Below are 20,041 nucleotides of genomic sequence, written 5' to 3'. Positions count from 1 at the left end.
TGCACCTGCCCACACAGATGGACCTCACCTGGTACCCATAGGCACCCACCCCCTGCCCCTCAGCTGCTCTCAGTCCCCACATCAGTGGGATCCGGGCCAGAGAACCTCCTGCCGCACCCCCTGCATGTGGGGCTGTGCAGGGCTGCTGTGCTGGGGCTCGGGAGCGCGGGACGAACACCTCCAAGTGGAACACCAACACTTGGCAGTAAGGTAGGAGGCAAGATTGTTTATTACCGCAAGCAATTGTAATACAAAAGTGTGTCTGTTTTCTTTTTTTAAACAATTCATTGGTAGAGCTTCAGGGTTTTTTTTGCCTCAATTTAAACCAATTGAGAGAATCACACAGCAACACGGTCAGAGCCGGAGAGGAACACCATTCAATAAATACAGGGGCTCCGCAGAGCCCACTCCCCGCAGCCCCCGGCCACTCAGTTCGGTGTCATTACAAAGAGCGTACAAAAGCCGGGCGGGACGTGCAGCGATGTGCTGGTGAGACTCATTTCAAGGACAAGCAACTGTGCGTGTAAGTCCAGATTTCTCCTAGGAGCAGAGGTCGCCCGGTTGGAAGTGGGATGGCCAGAGAAGTAATAAATAGGAAAGGAGGTGCGGGAAAAGGCGCCGGGTCGGTCTCTGAGGTCATCACAGCAGAAGAATCCTCCAACCTGCAGAACCCGGCGCCGCCGTGGGACGTGCCGAGGGATCCCAGCCTGAAGCAGCCCCTGTGCCCCCCGCAGTGCCATCCTTACAGACCAGAGGTGCTCAGACATCGCTCAGGACAGCGGCCGTGAGGGACCCACAACACACCTGCGCTGTGTGCAAATCCCATCCCAAACTCCGCGCCCTTCGGGTAAAATCGCATCGCTTAAAAAAACGCATGGAAACAGAAGCCCCGAGAAGTCCCCACACCTCACGTGTCTCCGCCTGAGGTATTGATTTACAAAAAGAGTTCCTTGAACACTGTAGGATTCAGGTCTTTGCTTTTAAATATAATTTACCTTGCTGAGACAGCAAGTTAAGTTTATAAAGATGCATTTAGGAAACAATCCTAAAAGATACCGCAGGTCCGCACCCTGCACCGCGCAGAGATCCTATTTATACCTTCGGTTTTTTTTTACACTTTCACATCTTGACCTTTTTTGTTTCCTTTTTTTTTTTTCTTTTTCTCTCCCACGTCTCCGTTTTCCGCCCCTCTCCGGACTGCGGGCACCGAGAGGCAACGTTTTGTTTTTGTTTTTTGTTTATCTACATAAATATTCACATGAAAATCGTAACTTACAAAAAAGAAAAAAAAAAAAAAAACAAACAAACAAAAAAAAAACCTAAAAAAAAACCAAAACCAAGTAAGGCAGCTCCATAACACGACTTTCTTTTACACTTTTAACAATATAGCTTCTCCCATTTAGAATAAATATACATCCAATGTACGCAGCGGGGTTAAAAATCGGACGCGGGTGAGGTTCGCGTGGCCGGAGGGCGCGGGTACAGCATTATCTCTTGGGGCCCGGAGTTCTGGGGGTGGCAGTGGTCGTCTTCTTGGACATGGTGGGGATTTTGGAAGGCTTTGCGCCGCGGCGGGAGCCGGCCACGCTGCTCTCCGAGGTGTCGGAGCAGGCGGACTGCGTCTCCAGCAGGTCGAAGTCGGAGGCGTCGCTGCCCCGGCGGCTGCTGGCTCTGCTGCCCGCGCGGCTGCCGGCGCGGCTGGTGGGGCGGCTGGCGGCTTTCTTGGGGTCTGCGGGGAGCGCGGAGCCCTCGAGTGGCCGCACGGAGCGCAGCCCGCAGCTCCCGGCTCCGCCCGCCGCCCCGCTCCCCGCCCGGCCCCGGTCGGTCCCCGCCCCACTTACCTGCCCGGCCGCTTTTGGCACCCGAGGAGACGGGCGAGGAGCTGTTGCTGGTGTCCCCGACCAGCGAGGTGCGGCTGGAGTGGAAGGTGGGACGCTTCAGTTTGCTGCCCGCTCCCGGCGTCACCTGCAGGGAGGGACGGCGGCGCTGAGCAGCGCGGCACAGAGCGCAGCGCGCCGCAGTGACCGGCCGGCATCCACCTTAACGGTCAGGGGGAGCACGAGATGGCATTTCGGCAGTGGTTAAAAAAAGGCGTAACATAAAAGTGGGGCCTGAAATGACTGACAGCACTGCGGGCTGAAACAAAAGCAAAGCTGCTGCCCGTGGGACAACTGCAGCATCGGGCCAGCAAAGAAAAGTGCAAAATTTCGGGCTCCGCTCCCCGGCATCCCACTGCAGGGACGCACTGCAGCTCTGAGGCTCAGAGCCGACCCACGGCCAGGCAGGGTGGACAGAAGGAACAAATGGGCACTGAGGGCGATGGCCAGCTGCTCTGGGCATGAGGCTGTGCCACACACAGGTGCTTCCCGTAACCCTTAAGATGCTGCAAAGGAAGATGGGGAAGCAGCACAACCCGCAGCGTTGCTCCCATTGCTGCGGAGGAAAGCGAGGGGAGGAGGCACAGCCCGGCCCCGGCCCAGCTCCAGTTTGTGGAACGAAGCAAAGCTCATCCTGGGGAGTGCAGGGCACAGCACACGGACAGCCCAGCCTCTCGTGCTGCTGTCCTGCATCCCACAGTGTGGCTCAGAGCAATGTGAGGCCCCACTGTGTGATCTTTGGGATCTCCCAAAACTGGAGCCAGGCTGGGGTAGGCAGGAGGAGGGGAGCCAAGCAGTGGGCTCTCCTTCAGCCCCAGCAGGAATTCAGATCCGTTATCATGTGATTGTGAAGGTACCGTTCCCACTGCAGAGATCTCGATTCTCATCCTTGATCAGAAACAAGCTCAGCAGCAAGCAGGCAACGCACAGCAACGCACAAAGTGCTCCCGACCTTCTGCTGATCTCAAAGACCGCCTGATCTGCTCGAGAGCACTTCCAGCCACCATCAAGTTACGCTGCTCCCCTCAGCGAATCGCCCTCTCCCCCCACGCTCCTCATCCACACACTGAAGCCCCAGGGAGGAGCTGCAGCCGATGGACCGAAGCCGCCCTCCCCGGGGCGCATCGCAGACACCCCACGTGTGCGCATCGTGCCGTCGGAGGCAGTGGCTCCCATGCATGCGCTGTAGCTGATTTTCACGTCTTCACTCGGCCGAGTGGGTGCCAATCACCGCCTCTTTGGGATGCTCCAAAGCCCTGAAAGATTCTTTTCTTTTTTAAGAGCGCACAGTAAACGCTCGATCTTTTGGTTTGCGATCAGAGAAACGCGTGCTGTGAGCGCTGTCCCGAGGCTGGTGCTTGGTTTGGTCCGAGTCAGAAACCCATGAAAAATGCTACCAGCCAGCAGTGCCAGCAAGCGCTGCGCTACCGGAGGGAAGCGTGAGGCAGACGGACGCCGGGGCTTCGCCTGCAACAACGGGTCCTGGGGCTGCGGGAGAGGACCCTACCTCAGAGCTGGGGAGCTGGAGGTCGGGGTAATCAGATCCCCGCAGCGGGGTGCCCGCTTTACTGTTTATCAACCAGGGTTTGTCATAACATCGAGAGAAGTGATGAGGAGTCTGTGGAATGGAAAACCCAGAGAGGGGGGAGAGGGGGGAGTGAGTGAAAAAAAAAAAAAGATGGAACAGAAAAGTAAACTAGAATGAGAGGAGAAGAGCACTAAAATGAAATGAGAACCAAGCAGGAAATAAATAATAATAATGACAAAATCCAACAAACGGGTGGTGGAATAAAAGGTGCCAAATGAGGTGGGAGGAGCAGGCGGGCCCTTCTCCCCACGGCCGTGGCACAGCTCCACACGGGGGCTGAGGGACTCGGGTTGGGCGCCGCTGCGGACGGACGCCGTCCCACCCGGGGGCTGCCCCGCAGGCCGCCCCACGCACCCCTCCCACAACCTTCCTCCTCCTCGCGCTGCAGCGTCTGTCTCACGGGAACGGGCTGCCAAAGGAAGGTCCTCCCCCCAGCCCTACCTTGGCTCCGCTGGCCGGGGTCGCGGGAGACGACGGCATCGAGGCGCAGCTGTGGTTGCTCTGGCTGGCGCTGGAGCTGGAGCGCGTTGGGGAGGCCGCCCGGGAGGACGGTTTGGACCTTCGGCCCCGCGAGCGGAACGGCGTCATTCCCTGCGAGGCGCCCTCAGGCAGGATGAACTTCTCCCGGAGCTCGAGGTTGGTCCGTCCTCGTGCTGGAGGGACACGGAGAGGAGAGCCGAGGGCTGCGGCGAGGCGGCACTGGGCCGAGACCAGGGGGGGTCATCCCTGCCACGTCCCCAGCGGGCGAGCGGATGCCTCAGTGCTGCTCCGGCTCTCCTGCCCACCATCTCATGGCATGGATTATCTCTTTGAGAATTCATCTGCTTAAAAGCTGCCTTGAGGCCCATAAATCCAAAGCGCCTGCATTGCTATTCCCTGGTTTCTTGGGGAAATCACGTCGGAATGGCCTTTAAACATGGCATGTTACAACAGTGGCTGTTGTTCAAAGTGGCTTAAGAACAGCTTTGAAAGGCTGTGGTTCTGCTCTTGGCTCTGGGCAGCTCTTCACCAATTTCGGGGGGCAGGTGAGAGTGGGAAGCTAAAGGCCAACGTCAGCATTTCCATCCAAATGTCATCCAAATGTTGGAGGGTCTCCCTCTGAGCGAAGGGCAGCCCCACGGGGAGGTCGGTGGGCTCCCAGTGCGAGGCCGGGCAGCTCCAGTGTGAGGCCATGCACTGAGTCAACGCATGGACCATAAAGCCAAAGGAGCAGTTGTAGAACAGAAGGATGCTGAGACATCCCGTGGGTGGAAATAACTTCGGTGTCAGTGCTTCCCCGTTAGGAACTTGGCCAAATGCTGAGCTCTGCCCTAGGGTTGCCAAATCAAAGGCCCTAGGGTTGCCAAATCTCGCAATTTTAAGTTCAGTCATTTGCCTTGGACCCATTTCCTCCTGTTCTGTGGATAACCCAGACCTGCTCCCCAGAGCACCCGGTCCCACCCGGCCAGAGTCCCCACACCGCTGTCACAGGGAGGGAAGGCAGCCAGCTGCTCCACCTGGGATCGCTTTACCTCTGCAGGGGTCATTCTTCACTAAGAACTCATCCAGGGCCATCCAGCCTCCGCCGACGCGGACCATGACGGTGCTGCGCAGGATCCGGACCAGCCGCAGCTGCTGGGAATCGCCGAACTGCAGAGCAGAGGAATGGGGATCAGCCGCGGGACGCACTGCGGGCTCCCTCCCACTGCGGGCTGCACCAGAGCCGGGCTGCCAGAAACCATCTGTGCTTCCAGGCACACAGACTGGTCCACTGAACTCTGAGTGGTTCTCCAGACACGCTCTTCTCAAACAAATGCACAGCAGCACCAATTTGCAGGAGTTTTTCAGCTGCCTGCTATTAAGATGATGCAGCTATCAAAATGCTTTCGTTTTAAAGAAGCAAATGCGTGTTTGGAATTTGGCCCTTAGGTGAATTTTCGCAGCCAGAATCGCGGGTTTTCCTTTTGGTTCTGAAGGAAACAGGTTGTCAGTGCACTGATGCTGCTGGTGCAGCCCACTTGGAAGAGAGGGCAGGGCAGGTTGGTGAACCAGCAAGGCAGCGCTGTGCCACCACCATGTGAGAAACCTCTCCAGTCTGAAGGCAGGGACACCCAGAGCCTCAGCCTCGGCCCCAGCAGCAGAAAAAGCCCCACTGCCACCGCCCCGCCAGGATTTCAGTGAGCGCAGTGATGGGAATCCGGGCAGGAATCCCGCAGAAATGGTGATTAGTGATTGCGATGTTCATTAGTGATTTGAAACCCCTTCCATTTCTCAATCAGTGCCCCCCAGCCAGAAGCCCCGGCCCCGAGCCCAGGCTGCATCCTGCACTGCTCTGCCCGCTCCACAAAGCACTGCTCCAAGGGGTGGGGGAAGCACTCTTGGAAAGGGAAACCACCTTCAGAATGAGTGAAAAAAAAAGGAAAAAAAAAAAAAAAAGTAGGAGGATTTTCCCTTGGATGGATAGGAATGCAATAATAAAGAAGAGAGAAAATGAAAACCGAGTGCTGCAGGTGGAGGGACAGGAGGGAGCAGCCCCCCAGCCTTCCCCCGGGGGATGGAGCGCAGTCTCCCCAGTTTGGGGTCCCCCAAAACCTGCAGAGAAAGGCAGGGATGGGCGAGTTCTCATTTCCACTGTCATGTTCAGATTATTTTTCAGTAACCGCTCGGAAAGTTTCTATAGCCACTGTCTAACACAAAGCCACCCATCCAATTTGGAACGCTAGGCTTTGGGGCACGTTTTCAGTAGGGCACCCTCCCTCCATAGAGGACGTGCCCCTCTGTGTGAGGGCCACTGGGCACAAGGCAGTGCTTTGTGCTGCTCCATCCCACTGACAGGAGCTGGATGTGAGTCGGCACACCGACCCCGCTCTGCTCTCACTCCCCATAGGGGGATGCACTGACAGCGGGTTCCTACAAGCCCTGCTCCCACCAGGAGTTACTCAGCGGGTGCAGCAGGATGAGGTTTAGTTATCATTACCTATGGGATTAAACATGTGGACACAGCATTTCCATTCCATGGTGACGGTGACCCGAGTGCAGAGCCTGGTACAGCCCTCATGTGTCACCCCACGAGTTTGTCCCCCAGCCCACTGACATCCCAGGGCACTGAGGAAGGAGCGAGGAGACCGAAATCTCCCCCTTTCAGTCAATTCCTGATTTCTCCCACTGATCTTTTCCCCTCTTTCTGCCCAGTTTGTTTTGGATGGCGCTCCTCTGTACCAGGCTCTGCGCGGCGGTGGGACAGGCTCTCCAAGCAGCACTCTACAGATTGCATCCTCCCAAAGGACAAAGCACCATGGACACACGAGCTACAACCACTAACAAGAAGTGAGAGCATCGCAAGGCAAACTGTACCTGGTTGCCGAGGAAGAACTACGGAGGAGAGAAGTGGAGTGAAAAGGGTTGGGGAGCGTGAGGGAAGTCGAGAGCGGGAGGAGGGGAAAGAAAAACAAGAAAAACATTTTATGGGATTAGCAGTGCAATCATCACCACAACTGTTAACTGCAGGGACTTAGGAATGGGGTTCTGCTACGGGGCTCTGAGGCAGCGGTGAGCTGTGAGCCCCGAGCACAGCGCAGGAAACCGGGCAGCTGGCGGCCAGCTCACTGCCGAGCTTCACCTCGGTGAATAATTTGAAACATAAACACAGGAGTCTGTTACAAAGAGATCCTGTAAGGAAATTATTCTCCTTCTTCAGGAACGAGCTAAGAAAAACACGGGCGTAAGGTACACTCATCCACGAGGAAAACTTCAAGGGCAGCTGCGGGCAGCAATGAATGCTGCACTTGAGCAGCCGCCCACCCCAGAACACTGCCACTGTTGTGCTCTCCTGCATGGGCACACCCTGGGCCTGGGGAGATCCGGGCCAGCGCTGCCTCCCCGGGGCGTACGGTCCCAGGGCACGAGGCCCCTCCTCACCCTGGGGTCCCTGGGGCTGCCCGTTGGGTCCCATCCCTGCAGGGAAGCTGGGGGATGCGGTCCCCTCTGCCTTACCCGGTATTTGTTCTCGCCGATCTGCTCCACTTGGAACCTCTTGGCACACTTGCACTGAGCCACTTGCCTGGTGACCTGCACCGGGGAAAACGAGGTAAGAAACTGGGATTTTGGAGCCTCCCCTCTACTAGGCTTCTTTCTTTTTGGATAAAACGCAGACCTAAGTGGCTGACAGTCCCACAAGCATCGGCGATACACGGATGCATTGCTTTGGCAAAACACCAGCACGGCCCTTTCTTTCCTCCTCTTTACCTCCCTTCCCCCCGCCAACCCGTCCTGATCCACCCCAAATCATCCCAGTGCTTCACCTCATCCTCAATTTTGTCCGCGTCGGTGGTCGGGCGGTACGCGTCCTTGTTGGGATGGAGAGCAGCCACAAACTCGTAGTAGTCGATGTAACCGTCACCGTCACGGTCAAAGATATCGGCCACAGCCGTCATCTCCAGCTTCGTGGTGGGGAATTCTGGAAGGAGGAGCAATGAGCAGCCAGGCACAGGGCTGCGCGCAGCCTCCCTCAGCTCGCTTAGGCACAGACTTACTGGAGGCCAGGATGCCATCGATGAACTCCTGCCTGGTGATCTTCCCGTCCTGGTCCTTGTCGATGCGCCGGAAGAAGTCCATCACGCGGGACTTCTTGTGGTTCATCCAGCGCATGTATTTCTTCCGCCAGACATCGAAGTCGAAGTTTGCAAACTCCTTCAGCTGGAAGGCAACGGACATTCAGTGAGGAAGCCCCGAAGGAGCCACAGGAGCCCCCCCCGCCCCCTCCGCATCAGCCCCAGGGGGCTGCGCAGGACCTCCCAGCACAGAAGGACACACAGCGCAGGGACAGCCAGACGTCACCATGGACACGGGACGCAGCATCCCCACGGGCAGCGCTGACCACGTGCACACAGACGCACACACACTGCTGGGACACCGGGCTGCCCGCTGCCACCTCCGCCTTCACCCCCTGCCCTCTCCCTTCCCCTGGGCAGCACCGCGCTGTGCTCCCTCCCAGCCGGGGCGCAGCCCTCGGCCCTGCAGCACAACAAACCTCTGCCCTCCTCCTAAACCCCCCAAGGACCCCTCCGGCTGCAGGAGCTCACAGCAAGGTGGCACGATGATTTTGAGCACTTTTTTCTTCTATTTTTTTAAAAGCATTCCTCGAGTTAAAAGCAACAAAGAGAAAATAAAACATCGATACGCAGAAACTGAACTGAGCTACAGAAAAAGCAACAAAAAACAAAAACACTCACTTCTGGGCATAGCTGCTTTGTTAAGCGTAAATAAAAACAAAAATTATATTAGATGATTGGAAAAGATATATACAGTAGCACTAATTAGTTAAGCTGATTACTAGGATTAAAGCAGGGCTGGCTGTCATTACCTCTACAGATACCAACTGCAGGGGTACAAAGCAGTTCATTAGCACGCACTTAATTAAGGAAGGCAGTTTTAAGCCATAACGCTTTAGAAAAGCTTTTTTTCCTTTTGGCATCGTGGGGAAAGCAGCAGGGACAGCCCGCAGGACCGGGGCAGCTCAGGAGGTGGCACCGACTGCCCCGTGCAGCACCCGTTACCTCCTCCAGTCGGTCCAGGGCATCGTTCAGCTTCCGCTGGCGCTCCAGGGCCAGCAGCCAGACCTGCTGCCAGCGGGCCGAGAGCTGGTTGATGCGGGGGTTCTTGGTTTCCGACTGGGAGATGATGGGCATGGTGGGAGGGGCGGCCTGGGTCAGGGATTTTCCTGGGGGAAGAAGAAAGTAGAGACAGTAAATGCACCGTCTGAGGTGGTGCCGATGGGCTGAATCTGTCTGAGCCTTGAGGACGGAGCAGCAAAGCAACGAGCTGCGTATTTTGAGCAGAAAGCCATGCACAGCCCTGCCAGCTGCTGCCGAGCAGAACCTTGTGCTGCAGCCACGGCCCCAGAGCTCTGCAGCCCAACCCCTGCCAGGGGATTCATGGGGGACCCTGGCTTCAAGAACCGGTGTGCAAAAGCAACAACAAATCACAGAATTGATGCAGAAAGAAACCGAGAAGCGACAGCACGAGCTTCCCAGCACCGCTAAATAAAAAAGAGGTAAATGCTCTGCGTGGGCTCTGCACGCCCCGGCAGCGGCATTTCGGAGGTGACCACCTGGATTTCTCCCTGTGAAAGCTTCAGCTGCCTTCCCGGTGGCAGCCAGTCAGGATGCCTCATTAACTGATAATCAGAGCTAACGAGTTCCTACGTATCTGACTTCCTCCCACCACAGCACGTACTGTTGCTGCGGGACTTGTCAATGAGGGCTCCATGGGGCGGTTCCGTCGCTTTCCTCTTGTAGGTCTTGGTGACCCGGTCCACGTCTGGCTGTTTCCTTGTCATCTCCTCCATGAAGGACTGTCAGAACACACAAGGGAGAAAGAACCTTTGCAGTTTTGAGACGTTTTCGCCTCCAGCCACCGGGGCTTTGGGTTCTCACTGGGACGTGCCCGGCCCACGGCGCACACGGGTGCCCGGAGCAGTGGGGGTCTGCAGTAAAGCTATGGCACAGCTCTGCAAAAGCTCAGCCCATCCACAGTGCGTGGCTCCCAAGTGACAGCCTGGGGTGGGCGAGGGGCTCCTTTACTTGGGCCGTAAGGAGAAGCCAACGACTCCCCCATGGCACGCTGGAATGAAACCCCTCTTGCCCTCACAAGTGTTTGCCCACGGTGCAGGAAAGCACTTTTGCTCCAGCACTGGGCTCACCTGGTGCTCAGCGATGAGGGCTTTGACCTGATCGATGTTCTGCGGTGCCGGCTCCTGATCCCTCTGGATCAGGGTGGTCTCAGCCCACTGGATCCAGGCCAGGAGCTCCTCCAGAAGCTCTGCATTCGCCACCAGCTCTGAGAGTGCAGCCTCCAACCTCTGCTGGTGCTGCTTGGCCCACGTGAGGACCTGTTGGAGATGCAGAGATGCATCAGCGCCACATGGGAACAAATGGAGAGGAAAATCAACACTGTGGGCGCGCTCTGGGGCTGGGCAGGAGCTCAGGAGAGGACTCGAGTGCAGCCTCAAGGGACTCACCTCCTCAAACCTGGCGCGGATGATGGTGATCCAGTGCTTGATGGTGGTGATGCAGTCAGGATGGCAGGCAGACAGAATGACCTCTCCCATTCCCACTGCCGCATTCACATCCACCCTTTTCTCCTCCACTTTCTTCATGAATTCCTGGAAGCGGGGAACACATGGGTCGGGTGTGAAGGGGTAGCACATGGCAGGGGGCACCCAGGTCCAGCTCCTACTCTACACCCAGCTATGACTGCTGCATAAGAACAATTTAACTTCCCCTCACCCCTCAAAATGCAAGAACTTAATGCCCAAATAGGTTATTCTGCAGCATTTTTGCCCACAGATTTTGCTTGGGTTGCTCTAAAAAGAGAAGGCCAAGTGCTGCCCCGCAGTCTCAGCACCCGTGCCTCTGGAGCTCCCATCACCTTGTGCACATCAATGAGGGACTGCAGCGCTTCGGCATCATCAGGAAGTGCTCCCCGAAAGCGCAGGGACTGCTCAGCCTCCGAGAGCCACTCCAGCAGCATGTGCACGGCCGTCCGGAACTCCTCCGCCTGCGGACACAGAAGCAGAGGGTCAGCCCCCTCCTTGGGATGTGGTTGGGAGAGGGGGGGACTTTCAAGAAGAAAGGGAGAAGAAGGATCTATCTTGTTGGCCTGGGCTTACCCAGCACCATCTCAAGGGCCCTGCAGCTCCAGGAGCTCTGGCCTGAACCAGCAGGTCCTGCTTCTCCTGGCCCTGTCCTTGGCAGCAGCAGTGCTGCAGAACTCGGTGTTTTTCACTGACAGCACGGCTACCTGAGTGCTGGCCAATTTGGCACCTGGGTAGTTTATTCAGTAAATTGCCTGCTTGAAAAAATCTACCTAAAGCCTTCTGACCTTTTTTTTTTAAAAAGCAAAAATTGAGGTCTCTTTTTTTGCCCTGGACTTTAGCAAACACAAGCTGGAGCAGTCTCTGATCACCAGCCCATTCCCACCCGCCTGCAGTGCACATCAGCGAAATCTCTTCATCCTTCCTTTTCAAACAGGCCCTTCTTAATGGCTTTTCTTAGGGCAAAACAGGTAAGTAAATAACTGATGCCGCTCTGCAGTTCTCACTGGCAACAGCTGCGGGGCTGTGCTGCCCTGCTCAGCCAGAAGCCCTCTGTCTGGGCACAGGGTGCAAACAGCCTTATCCAAGGGAAGGGTTTGTGTCAAACTCCGGGGCACAGCTCCGCAGCACAGGTAAAGCTCCCCAAGCCCGTTTCCAGCTGCAGCCTTTCGCTCACCTGCTTCAAGGCCTGCTCCAGGCGGCTCTGTTTGGACACTGACAGCTTGCACACCGTGTCCCAGCGGTTGCTCAGCTCCTGCAGCTGTACTTTCACCCACGTGGTGTCATCCCGGCTGTTCTCAATCAGCTCCCGGCCGGAGCGCTTCAGCACCTGCACCGTCCCAGTGCGCTTCCCCAGCTCCTTCTGGAAGACCTGGAGGGAGAGAGGGCAAAAGCCAAGTGGCTCAGTCCCGGGTGCTGTGTGATGGGGGATGAGACCATTGGGCCCCGGGGAAGACGAGCAGAGCTCCCACCCCCAAGAGGGCGGGCGGATCCTCACCTTGTGAGCGTCCATCAGGTTCATGACCAGGTCCAGGTCACCATGGACGGGCTGATCTTCAGCCAGCTGAGGCTCCACCTTGTACAGCCAGTCCACCAAGGCCTGCAGCGCATCCATGAACTGCCCAGAGAACAGGAGGGCTTCTTCCAGCTTGTGCTGCCTGGAGAACAGACGGACCCCGTGAACTCCCAAGAACAAACTCATCTTCTTTCACCATGGCCCAGTGAACTCCTCCAGCTCCAACAACCATACGAAACCACCATGTGCTGTAGGGTTCAACCTCCCTCCTCTGCTCTCCGCTTTGACAGCAGTCCTTGACAACGCAGCACTGCTGTACAACACTGGGGCAGGATTTACCTTTCCACAGATTTGCCGCACACGGTGTCCCATTTATCCCGGACTTCTCCCAGTAAGTTGTCCAGCTTTTGAGTGTCGTCTGGAAGCAAAGCTTTTTCCTTGAGAGCTCTGCCTGTCCTGATAGTGGTGTCGTAGACAGGCTGCTTCCCACCCAGTGTCTTCTGGAACTCCTGAGGACAAAGAGAGAAAACAAAATGGCTTCAGAAAACCCGATCTCACAAGATACACAGCTCTCATGTGGATCCCCAGCCGCACATTTGCCACTGCAGTAATAAGCATGGATGTGCTTCTTCCCTGTCCTAACAGCAGAGGAGGCGCTGCCCTGCTGCCTCTCTTTTGTCCTCAAGTTGTGACGTGGAATTCTCAGGTTGGATATTAGGAAAAATTTCTCCTCAGAAAGAGCAGTGATGTGCTGGCACAGGGTGACCAGGGAGGGGATGAGTCACCGTCCCTCGAGATGTGGCACTGAGGGACACGGTCAGTGGGCATGGTGGGAGTGGGCTGGGGTTGGACTTGGTGATCTGAGAGATCTTTTCCAATGCTAAGATTCTATGAATTGCCTTCCACCCAATGCTCAGCACCAGTCTTGCTTCAGCAAAGCTCTACCTTGTGTTTGGAGAGCTGGAGCTTGATTTTGTCAGGATCGTTGGAAATCTCCAACTCAGAGTCCAGGTGATTCTCTGCATCCTCCAGCCAATCAATCAGTTTCTTCCAAGCTTCGTGGAACTGCAAGCAAACAAAATCAAGTTTGAAACTCAGCACTGAAGCTGTCCCCAGCCCCGTTCTGGTCTCAGGACCCCCAGGGCTGGCTGCACTCCAGCTCTGTCACACTCTGCCCATTTCCCACCTGCTTGGCTCGCTTCCTGGCGTCATCCAGAGCCCGGCCCCGCTCCACCGAGCGCTGCACCACCTTCTCCCAGCGGGACTGGACGCTCACCAGCAGGTTCTTGATCAGCACCACGTCCTGCTTTTGACTGAGGAACTTCAGCTGGTTCCCCATTTGGTCCAGCTCGATGATGCGATCCCGATGGGCGTTCACTTCATTGGCGAACACCTGCAAATAGCAAAGCCATCCTCCCATCTGTAAGGGGATCTGGGCGGGCCAGCTTGCACCCACTGCACGTGGCAAGGGTCCAGGTGCCGCGCTCGCTCCCTGCATCCCAGCACCCACTGGAGGCCCACGGTGCCCGCACCTTGTGTTCATCAATCTGGGCCAGCACGGCGTTGAGGATGAGGCTGGGCGGAGGCACGATGTTCAGGCTCTGCTCGGCCAGCGTCAGCCAGTTGATGAAGTCCTGGAGGGAGTTCTGGAAGTCCGTGGCCAGGGCGAGAGCCTCCTCCAGCTTTGCCTGCACAGAGGGGAGGGAAGGGGGATAAAAAAACAACGGTGAGGGCGAGAGCTCACGATCTGTGGTTTCACAGACAAGGGCAGGCTTTGTGTCCCCGCTGCAACACGCCTCCAATGGGAACCTTGTCGGCCCGGCTGGGGACACGACTTGTTTACCAAGGCGAGGAGCTTTCAATGAAAGCTGCCGCTTCAGAATTGGTTTCTTTCAAAATTCACACGAATCACACGTGAAAGGGGAGACAACTCCATTATCGACACATGAGCAGCTGCATCGCCCTCAGCTTCCCGAGAAAGGGATCTCCATGGGAAGAGCTCTCAGTAAATGGGAGGTGGGTGACATTCTGATGGCAACAGCTGCAGCACCACAAATGTATTCTGGGCTGAGGCCACCACATCCCTTGTTTTATCTCATCGCCGGCCAAAACGCCAGAATGGAGGCAGCTCCGAGGAGCGACAGAGGGTGCCTTTCAGAGCTGCAGGAGCTTCTTCCCACCCCTCCTCTAAATAATCCACACGCAATTTTACTCTCATTTTCTGTGTGATTTAACCACGTTTCAGTACTATCCAGAAAAATGAACGGCTTGCCTTCAGACTGCACCACTTGGATGACAAATTCAATCTGGGCACCCAAGAGAGGTTATTTAAGATAACAACCCTCCTCCCCAGCCCCGTCCTGGGGGAGCAGAGCAGCAGAGAGCAGCTCCTGCTTGTGGGGCATGGCGTCCCTCTGCCAAGGGTACCTTTCTCTCCTCCATCTTGGTGCTGACCAGACACCACTTCTGCTCCAGCAGCGCGACGCTCTGCTCCGTCTTGGAGCCTGCGCTCGAGTCGTCGCGGTTCAGCAGCATCAGCCGCCCCTTGGCCAGCAGCTGGCTGTACACGTCCTCCTGTGCCTTCAGCTGCCCGTACAGCTCCTGCAACACAGGCAGAGCGTCAGGTAAAGGGAGTGCAGCAGCTCAAGGAGATAAGAAAATGAGGGTCGGGGCAGGAAGCAAAGTGACAGCAATGCATCTCTGTGGGCACGGGATGGTGGTTAATGCATTGTGATCCTTGTCCCCAGCATCAAGGGCAAATCTATCTGTAAGAACACCAGAGAAGCACTCATCTCCCTTCCCATCAAACCCACAATGAGAATTTTGATGCTCGTCTGACAGATAGGAGCTTGCTGAATTGGAAGTATTAAAAATCTCCCCCCAGGAAATTACCATGTGGGCATTGAGCTGTTCCCGGGCAGTTTCTGGCAGCCCTCCTGTGGGTTTCGATGCAGACAATTGGCTCTCCATTCTCGTTAGCCACAGGAGGAAGTCTTCAATCTCACCATGGAAACCCTGGGCCTGTTCAGGAAATACAATCGGCCACGATCAGATGACATCAGCCCCCATTGATCATGCGCCAGGCTGGCACTGCGTTTGCTTCAGAACCAGATAAAGAGGCAGAGCTGGATTTAACAGCATGGTAGGAAGGGAAGCACACAGTACCCCATGACCACACAGTCGTTCTGGCAAATAAACAAGACACAATTGGTACCACAAACAAAAAAATGCCCTGCTTTGAAGTGAGCACACCTCGAGCCTGAGAGGGCAAAAAGACCATCTGCAAAAGCTCTGTGCTTCCACCACTAAGCCTCATCTTCGTGCAAGAAAGAACTGCATTTTCACTTTAGGGTAACAAACACTGCGGCTGCGTTACAGAGCCCAGCATCCCCAGCCCCAGCCCCCTCCCTCCAGCCCGCCTGCCCCCACCTGCTGCAGAGTGGACTGCAGCTGCTGCTCCCTCTCCTCTGTCTTCTGCAGCACCGCCTCCCAGCACGCGTTCAGCCCCTCCAGGCGGTTCCGAAGGCTGCTGGCGTCGTCCCCTGCGCTTGATTCCAGGAGCTCATTGCCCGCTCTGTTCACTGTCTCCACAGTTGCTTGGTGGGCCAGGACATCATTCTTCAGCACCTAACAGACATGTTGGTAAAGTGTTGGACGCCTCTCCAAAACGTCTGCTTAATTCCAGCATGCTTTCATGGACTTGAACCAACTCAAACCCTTCCTAATGGAGAGAAAACCCCAGTACAGAAACGGATCAAACAAATGCACGCAGTGGAGCACTCACGTGGTGCTTTGCGAGTTCAACCTCGATGACTTTTGGGTCTCCGTTGATGGGCTTCTGCGCATCGAGCAGCTCCTCGGTGTGGGTCAGCCAGGCCATCAGCTCTGCCAGCGCGTGCTGGAACTGACCGAGGGCCAGGAGGGCGGCTTCGAGCTTGTGCTGAGTGATGGCAGGGGGAGAAGGAACGTTTAAGTCAGGGAGGAGTGGGAGCATCCAAGCGAACTTCAACCCTGCGCTGGCACGAACCCAGGCCTCCCCGTACCTGTCTGTGAGCAATCTTCTCACCCAAATTCTCCCAGAGATGTTTCAGCTCTGTCAGTGGCTCCTTTATGATGTCTCTGTCTGTCTCATCTGTAGCTTTTTTTAGCATCAGTTCACCTTGGTGATTAAGCTTTTCCATCTCAATCTGCTGCTGGTAAACTTCCATTTTAAACTCCTGCCAAAACAAGCAGGACAAAAACCAGAACAAAATGAATCACTGGAGTGAGAGCTCTGCGATGCTAAGCATTGGAGAACCAGTGTGGCTCCACCCCTGTACCTTCATCTCATTCATTTGCTCCTTAACCGTGTTGAGGTCGGTGCCCACAGGAGACATGTTGCACAGCTTAATCACAGCGTTATCCAGCCAGTCAAACATGGCCTGAAATGAGGGCAGATACCATTAGAAAAGGGGAAGGGTCCCTCTGTCACAGTGCAAGCATCCAACTTTTCCTCTGGGGCAGAGATGCTGCCTCCAGCACACCCTCCTGCCTTCCACCTCCCTGCTCCCATAGGGCTGTGATGGCAGCCAGCCCCATCCTGCTATGCTGTGCAGAAGCAAAGACAGACTTAGGAAGACAGATGCAGTCAAACATCTGCCCCTGCTTGGAGTGGTTGTGAGCTCAGGGTCTAATGGAGGCTGCAAACATTCACACAGGAGACATTTTCCTGCCCTGCATTAACGCATATCCCAGTACAGCTTCAAGGAGAGGACTCACAGTGCTGCTCCCCAGGTCTGCCCACTGCCCACCAACAGCCCTGTCTCTTACTTGAAGAGTATCCTGGTATTGCACAGCCGCCTGCATGGCCTCTTCGAGCTTCTCAAGCCTCTCCTTCCAAGTTTTGTTTAGATTTTCCCATGCATTGTTCATCTGCAGAAGATTGCCCGCAAAATTGGTTAGGCTCTTCCATGCGGGCTCTGATCGCTCCTCCCTCATTTTAAGAGAATAAGAGGCTGCTGCTTTTCCTACCTCGTCAATGCTCTTTTTCACTTCTGGTTTCTCAGTTTCACCACAGGCAAAAATTAAATCAGTTCCGAGGAGTCGGATGAACTCCAGCTCTTCATGCAAGCCATCCGTTTCCTCCTTAATAGTCTGCACACAACATGATGGAAGGAAAATGTTTATTATCATTAAATGCTTTTCCAAAAATTGCCCGTGAATGAGAGGAAGAGTCCTTTCTGTGCTGGACTCATCCTGCATCCCGGCCAACAGCCCAAAGCCAGACCCGGCACTGTGACACAAAGCTCAGCAGCACTGCCACAGCCCGCCCTGCTCCCACCTCCAGGCAATGCTGTTTGCACGGTTTGAAGGAGCTAAACCAAGGAATTCTGTATTTAGCTTGATATGTGTCTGAACAGCCCCACTGAGGATGTTTACAGGAGTGTTTTGTCAATACAGGCATTCATTTTGGAGACTGAAAAGATGCAAACCAAAGTCAGAATGGTTATAAAACAGAAATAGAAAGGACAGACTTAGCAAAGAGTGACACATGAAGTAACATGCCAGACCAGGAGGCCCAGCAAGCAAACACCTGAAGTGGATTTCTCCATTTACCTGAAACAACTGCAAAGAAATCCAAGCCCATCCAGCTTTACACCTATCTCCATCTAACCAGAATCTCAATTCATCCTTCCCACGCCAGGCAGCACTCAAATGCCTTCTGCGCAGGCTGGGACAGAACTGTGCAAACCTGCACATCCCTCAAACAAGTGGGCACAACTCTGACCACATGCTTGATAAGCTTCCCAAAACAGCAGCAAAAGAAGTGATTTAAGGATCATTTCCTTGTCTGGAGCAGGGGTGGCGGAGGTGGAGAGGGAAATGCAAAATAAGATCTGTTTTTTTCCCCAAAGTTCCAAATTACAATGACAATAACACTCCATAATCTGGCTGCCTACGATAGTGTTTTACAGCCACTTCATTTAAGATCTACCCTAATGGAGCTTACAGAATGGGTGCAGACAAGTTCCAGAGAGGGGTACAGTCCCACACTCCTCACCTCTGCCGCTTCCACCTGCTGCTTGATGATGGATGGGTCAATCCCTGGGCTCTCCAGGTCATGAACGATGTCCTGCGTGTCTTTGATGGTAGTCAGGAGGGCTGCCATGTCATACCAGAACTTCTCTGCAAGCTCCAGGACATCAAGGAACTTCATCTCACGTTCCTCTGCCCGAGCTTTGATGTCTTCCCAGAAGAAGACCATCTGATCCAACTTATCCTGGATTACTGGGAGTAGAAAAAAAACCATTCAGTGGAGAAGGCTGCCTTGCCACAGAAGTTCTCCTTTTTACAACCACAAAGCAAGTTGCTAACACTTTCCAATTAGAAATAGTCCGCAGAATATCGAAGCAGGAATTAAATGTGGATGGGACTATCAAAACATTAACTATGGGAGACACCGAGGGACAGGAGGAACCCTAGCTTGCAGAAGTAAACCTCTACTTATGTACAGGCAAGCTCCAGACAAATACACTCTCCTCCAATGAAGCTCTATTCAAGCCAGCTCTAGCATGAAATCTGCAGCTCAGCTCATGAGCTGCCTGCTGAGCTGCCAGCAAAGGTGTCAATGAGCGCCGATGGTGTTAAGAGGTCTTTTTGTGCCCGGGACGCTCCTTCCTTCCTTCCTTTAGGAGGCGAATCGACAGCAACAAATCATTTCGAAGGGGCCACAAAAGGCTGCCACAAGAGAAGGGCTCACAGTGACAGCCTGGTTAGACACTAGTGCCTCTTTCCCCTCCGGCTGACGTCCCGTCGGCTCCAGGTGGGACGCAGCAGAGCCGGGCAGTTGCCACCAGCCAGCAAAGCCCTGTCCCTACGTCCGCCCCGAATACCTTTTGCTGCCAGGTCCTTATCTGCGCCCTGCGACCTGCCGACCAGCTCCTCCCCGCGCCGCTTCAGAGCCTCAAAGGAAGGCTGCAGCTTCTCCAGCTCCACCGTGGCGTTTTTGTTCTCGCTGATGCACTCCCGGATCTTATCGACCTCGGCAGGAATGAGGGGCGGCACACGCAGGCGGGAGGAGAGGGCGTCCAGCGTCTCCAGCATCGGCTCGATCTTGTCGTGGAACTGGAGAGGAGCAAATCCATCGGGGCAGTGAGACGAGAGGAGCAGCGGCGCATCCCCCCCGCCTGCACAACAGCCCCCAGCGCTGCACCCCGCAGCCTCCCGCAGAGGACAAGCGTTGCCAGCACCGGCGATACCTGCAGCCTCTTTGTGCCTGCATGGGCTCTGTTTGTTGCAAACAGCCCCGGGCTGCGCCAGCCCAAAGTCAAACCACACCTCAGCCAAACGAGCTCCCGGAGCTGGCACAGGCGTTCAGCCCGTACCGCTCACATTTTACTGCTGTCCCACTCCTGGCAGATGGGCAGCGTGATACCCAAAACAAATCCCATTTGTTTCAGCATCTGCGCAGAGGCACCGATGGAGAAGTGCCTGCTGTGCTTGGTGCTGGAGGAAACCTCTGCTTGGTGCAACGCTCACAAGAAAACCACCCCGGCACGGTCAGGGAGGTGGTGGAGAGCTGCATGCGCACAGCAAGGAGCACTGTGGAACTGGGGCTTCACCAAAAGCAACACCAGAAAGCCAAGGAAAGGGTCAAGCAGGGTTTGCCGGTTTCCTATTTTTAAAGAAAAGTCAACTTTGGCCTTAACGACCCCAAATCACTCTGCAGGACAGACGGCAGGCAGCTCTGCTGTGCCCCATTGCCAGCCCCAGTGCTGCCTTGGCCAAAGGTGCCACCTGCAGAGACGAGATGGGCTCTCGGTGCAAAGTTGATCACAGCACACTGCCTTAGCCAACAAGCAGGAGCAAAGGGAAGCTCAGCTGGAGCAGGAAGCTCTGTGCATCACTGTCACCTGCTCCAAAAGCAAAACCCCTGGCTTGCACGAAGCATTCCCAGCAGAAGCTGCCCGCAGCTGAAACCAGGCGGCAGTGCAACCGAAGCCATCTCA

The 20,041-nt window shown here is 55.4% G+C and overlaps 1 protein-coding gene across 25 annotated transcripts in view; it reads right to left on the bottom strand.

Moving 5' to 3' along the window:
- Positions 1-211: 211 nt before the first annotated feature.
- Positions 212-20,041, bottom strand: part of MACF1 (microtubule actin crosslinking factor 1) — a 113,489-nt gene continuing 93,659 nt past the window's right edge. For 15 of the 25 annotated variants that reach the window (XM_085208905.1, XM_085208906.1, XM_085208910.1 and 12 more), the window contains 30 exons: positions 18,926-19,157; positions 18,094-18,320; positions 17,064-17,186; positions 16,863-16,964; positions 16,373-16,474; positions 16,097-16,270; positions 15,838-15,993; positions 15,483-15,680; positions 14,946-15,074; positions 14,481-14,654; positions 13,586-13,741; positions 13,240-13,446; positions 12,999-13,118; positions 12,393-12,562; positions 12,036-12,195; positions 11,715-11,909; positions 10,873-11,001; positions 10,463-10,606; positions 10,145-10,333; positions 9,679-9,796; positions 9,000-9,163; positions 7,977-8,139; positions 7,746-7,900; positions 7,438-7,512; positions 6,799-6,816; positions 4,977-5,094; positions 3,907-4,118; positions 3,385-3,495; positions 1,842-1,965; positions 212-1,729 (listed from right to left, as the gene is read on the bottom strand). In XM_085208905.1, the coding sequence (XP_085065031.1) occupies positions 1,488-1,729; positions 1,842-1,965; positions 3,385-3,495; positions 3,907-4,118; positions 4,977-5,094; positions 6,799-6,816; positions 7,438-7,512; positions 7,746-7,900; positions 7,977-8,139; positions 9,000-9,163; positions 9,679-9,796; positions 10,145-10,333; positions 10,463-10,606; positions 10,873-11,001; positions 11,715-11,909; positions 12,036-12,195; positions 12,393-12,562; positions 12,999-13,118; positions 13,240-13,446; positions 13,586-13,741; positions 14,481-14,654; positions 14,946-15,074; positions 15,483-15,680; positions 15,838-15,993; positions 16,097-16,270; positions 16,373-16,474; positions 16,863-16,964; positions 17,064-17,186; positions 18,094-18,320; positions 18,926-19,157 (4,587 nt within the window). In that variant the 3' untranslated portion in view covers positions 212-1,487. The other 10 variants (XM_085208919.1, XM_085208917.1, XM_085208901.1 and 7 more) reach the window with 4 other exon arrangements.

This window comes from Meleagris gallopavo, chromosome 25 (assembly GCF_905368555.1).
Source record: "Meleagris gallopavo chromosome 25, MGAL_WU_HG_1.1, whole genome shotgun sequence".
In the NCBI taxonomy this organism is placed as follows: Eukaryota; Metazoa; Chordata; class Aves; order Galliformes; family Phasianidae; genus Meleagris; species Meleagris gallopavo.
Note: the sequence above shows the minus strand (reverse complement) of the source record. Positions and strands in the feature narration are given on the sequence as shown.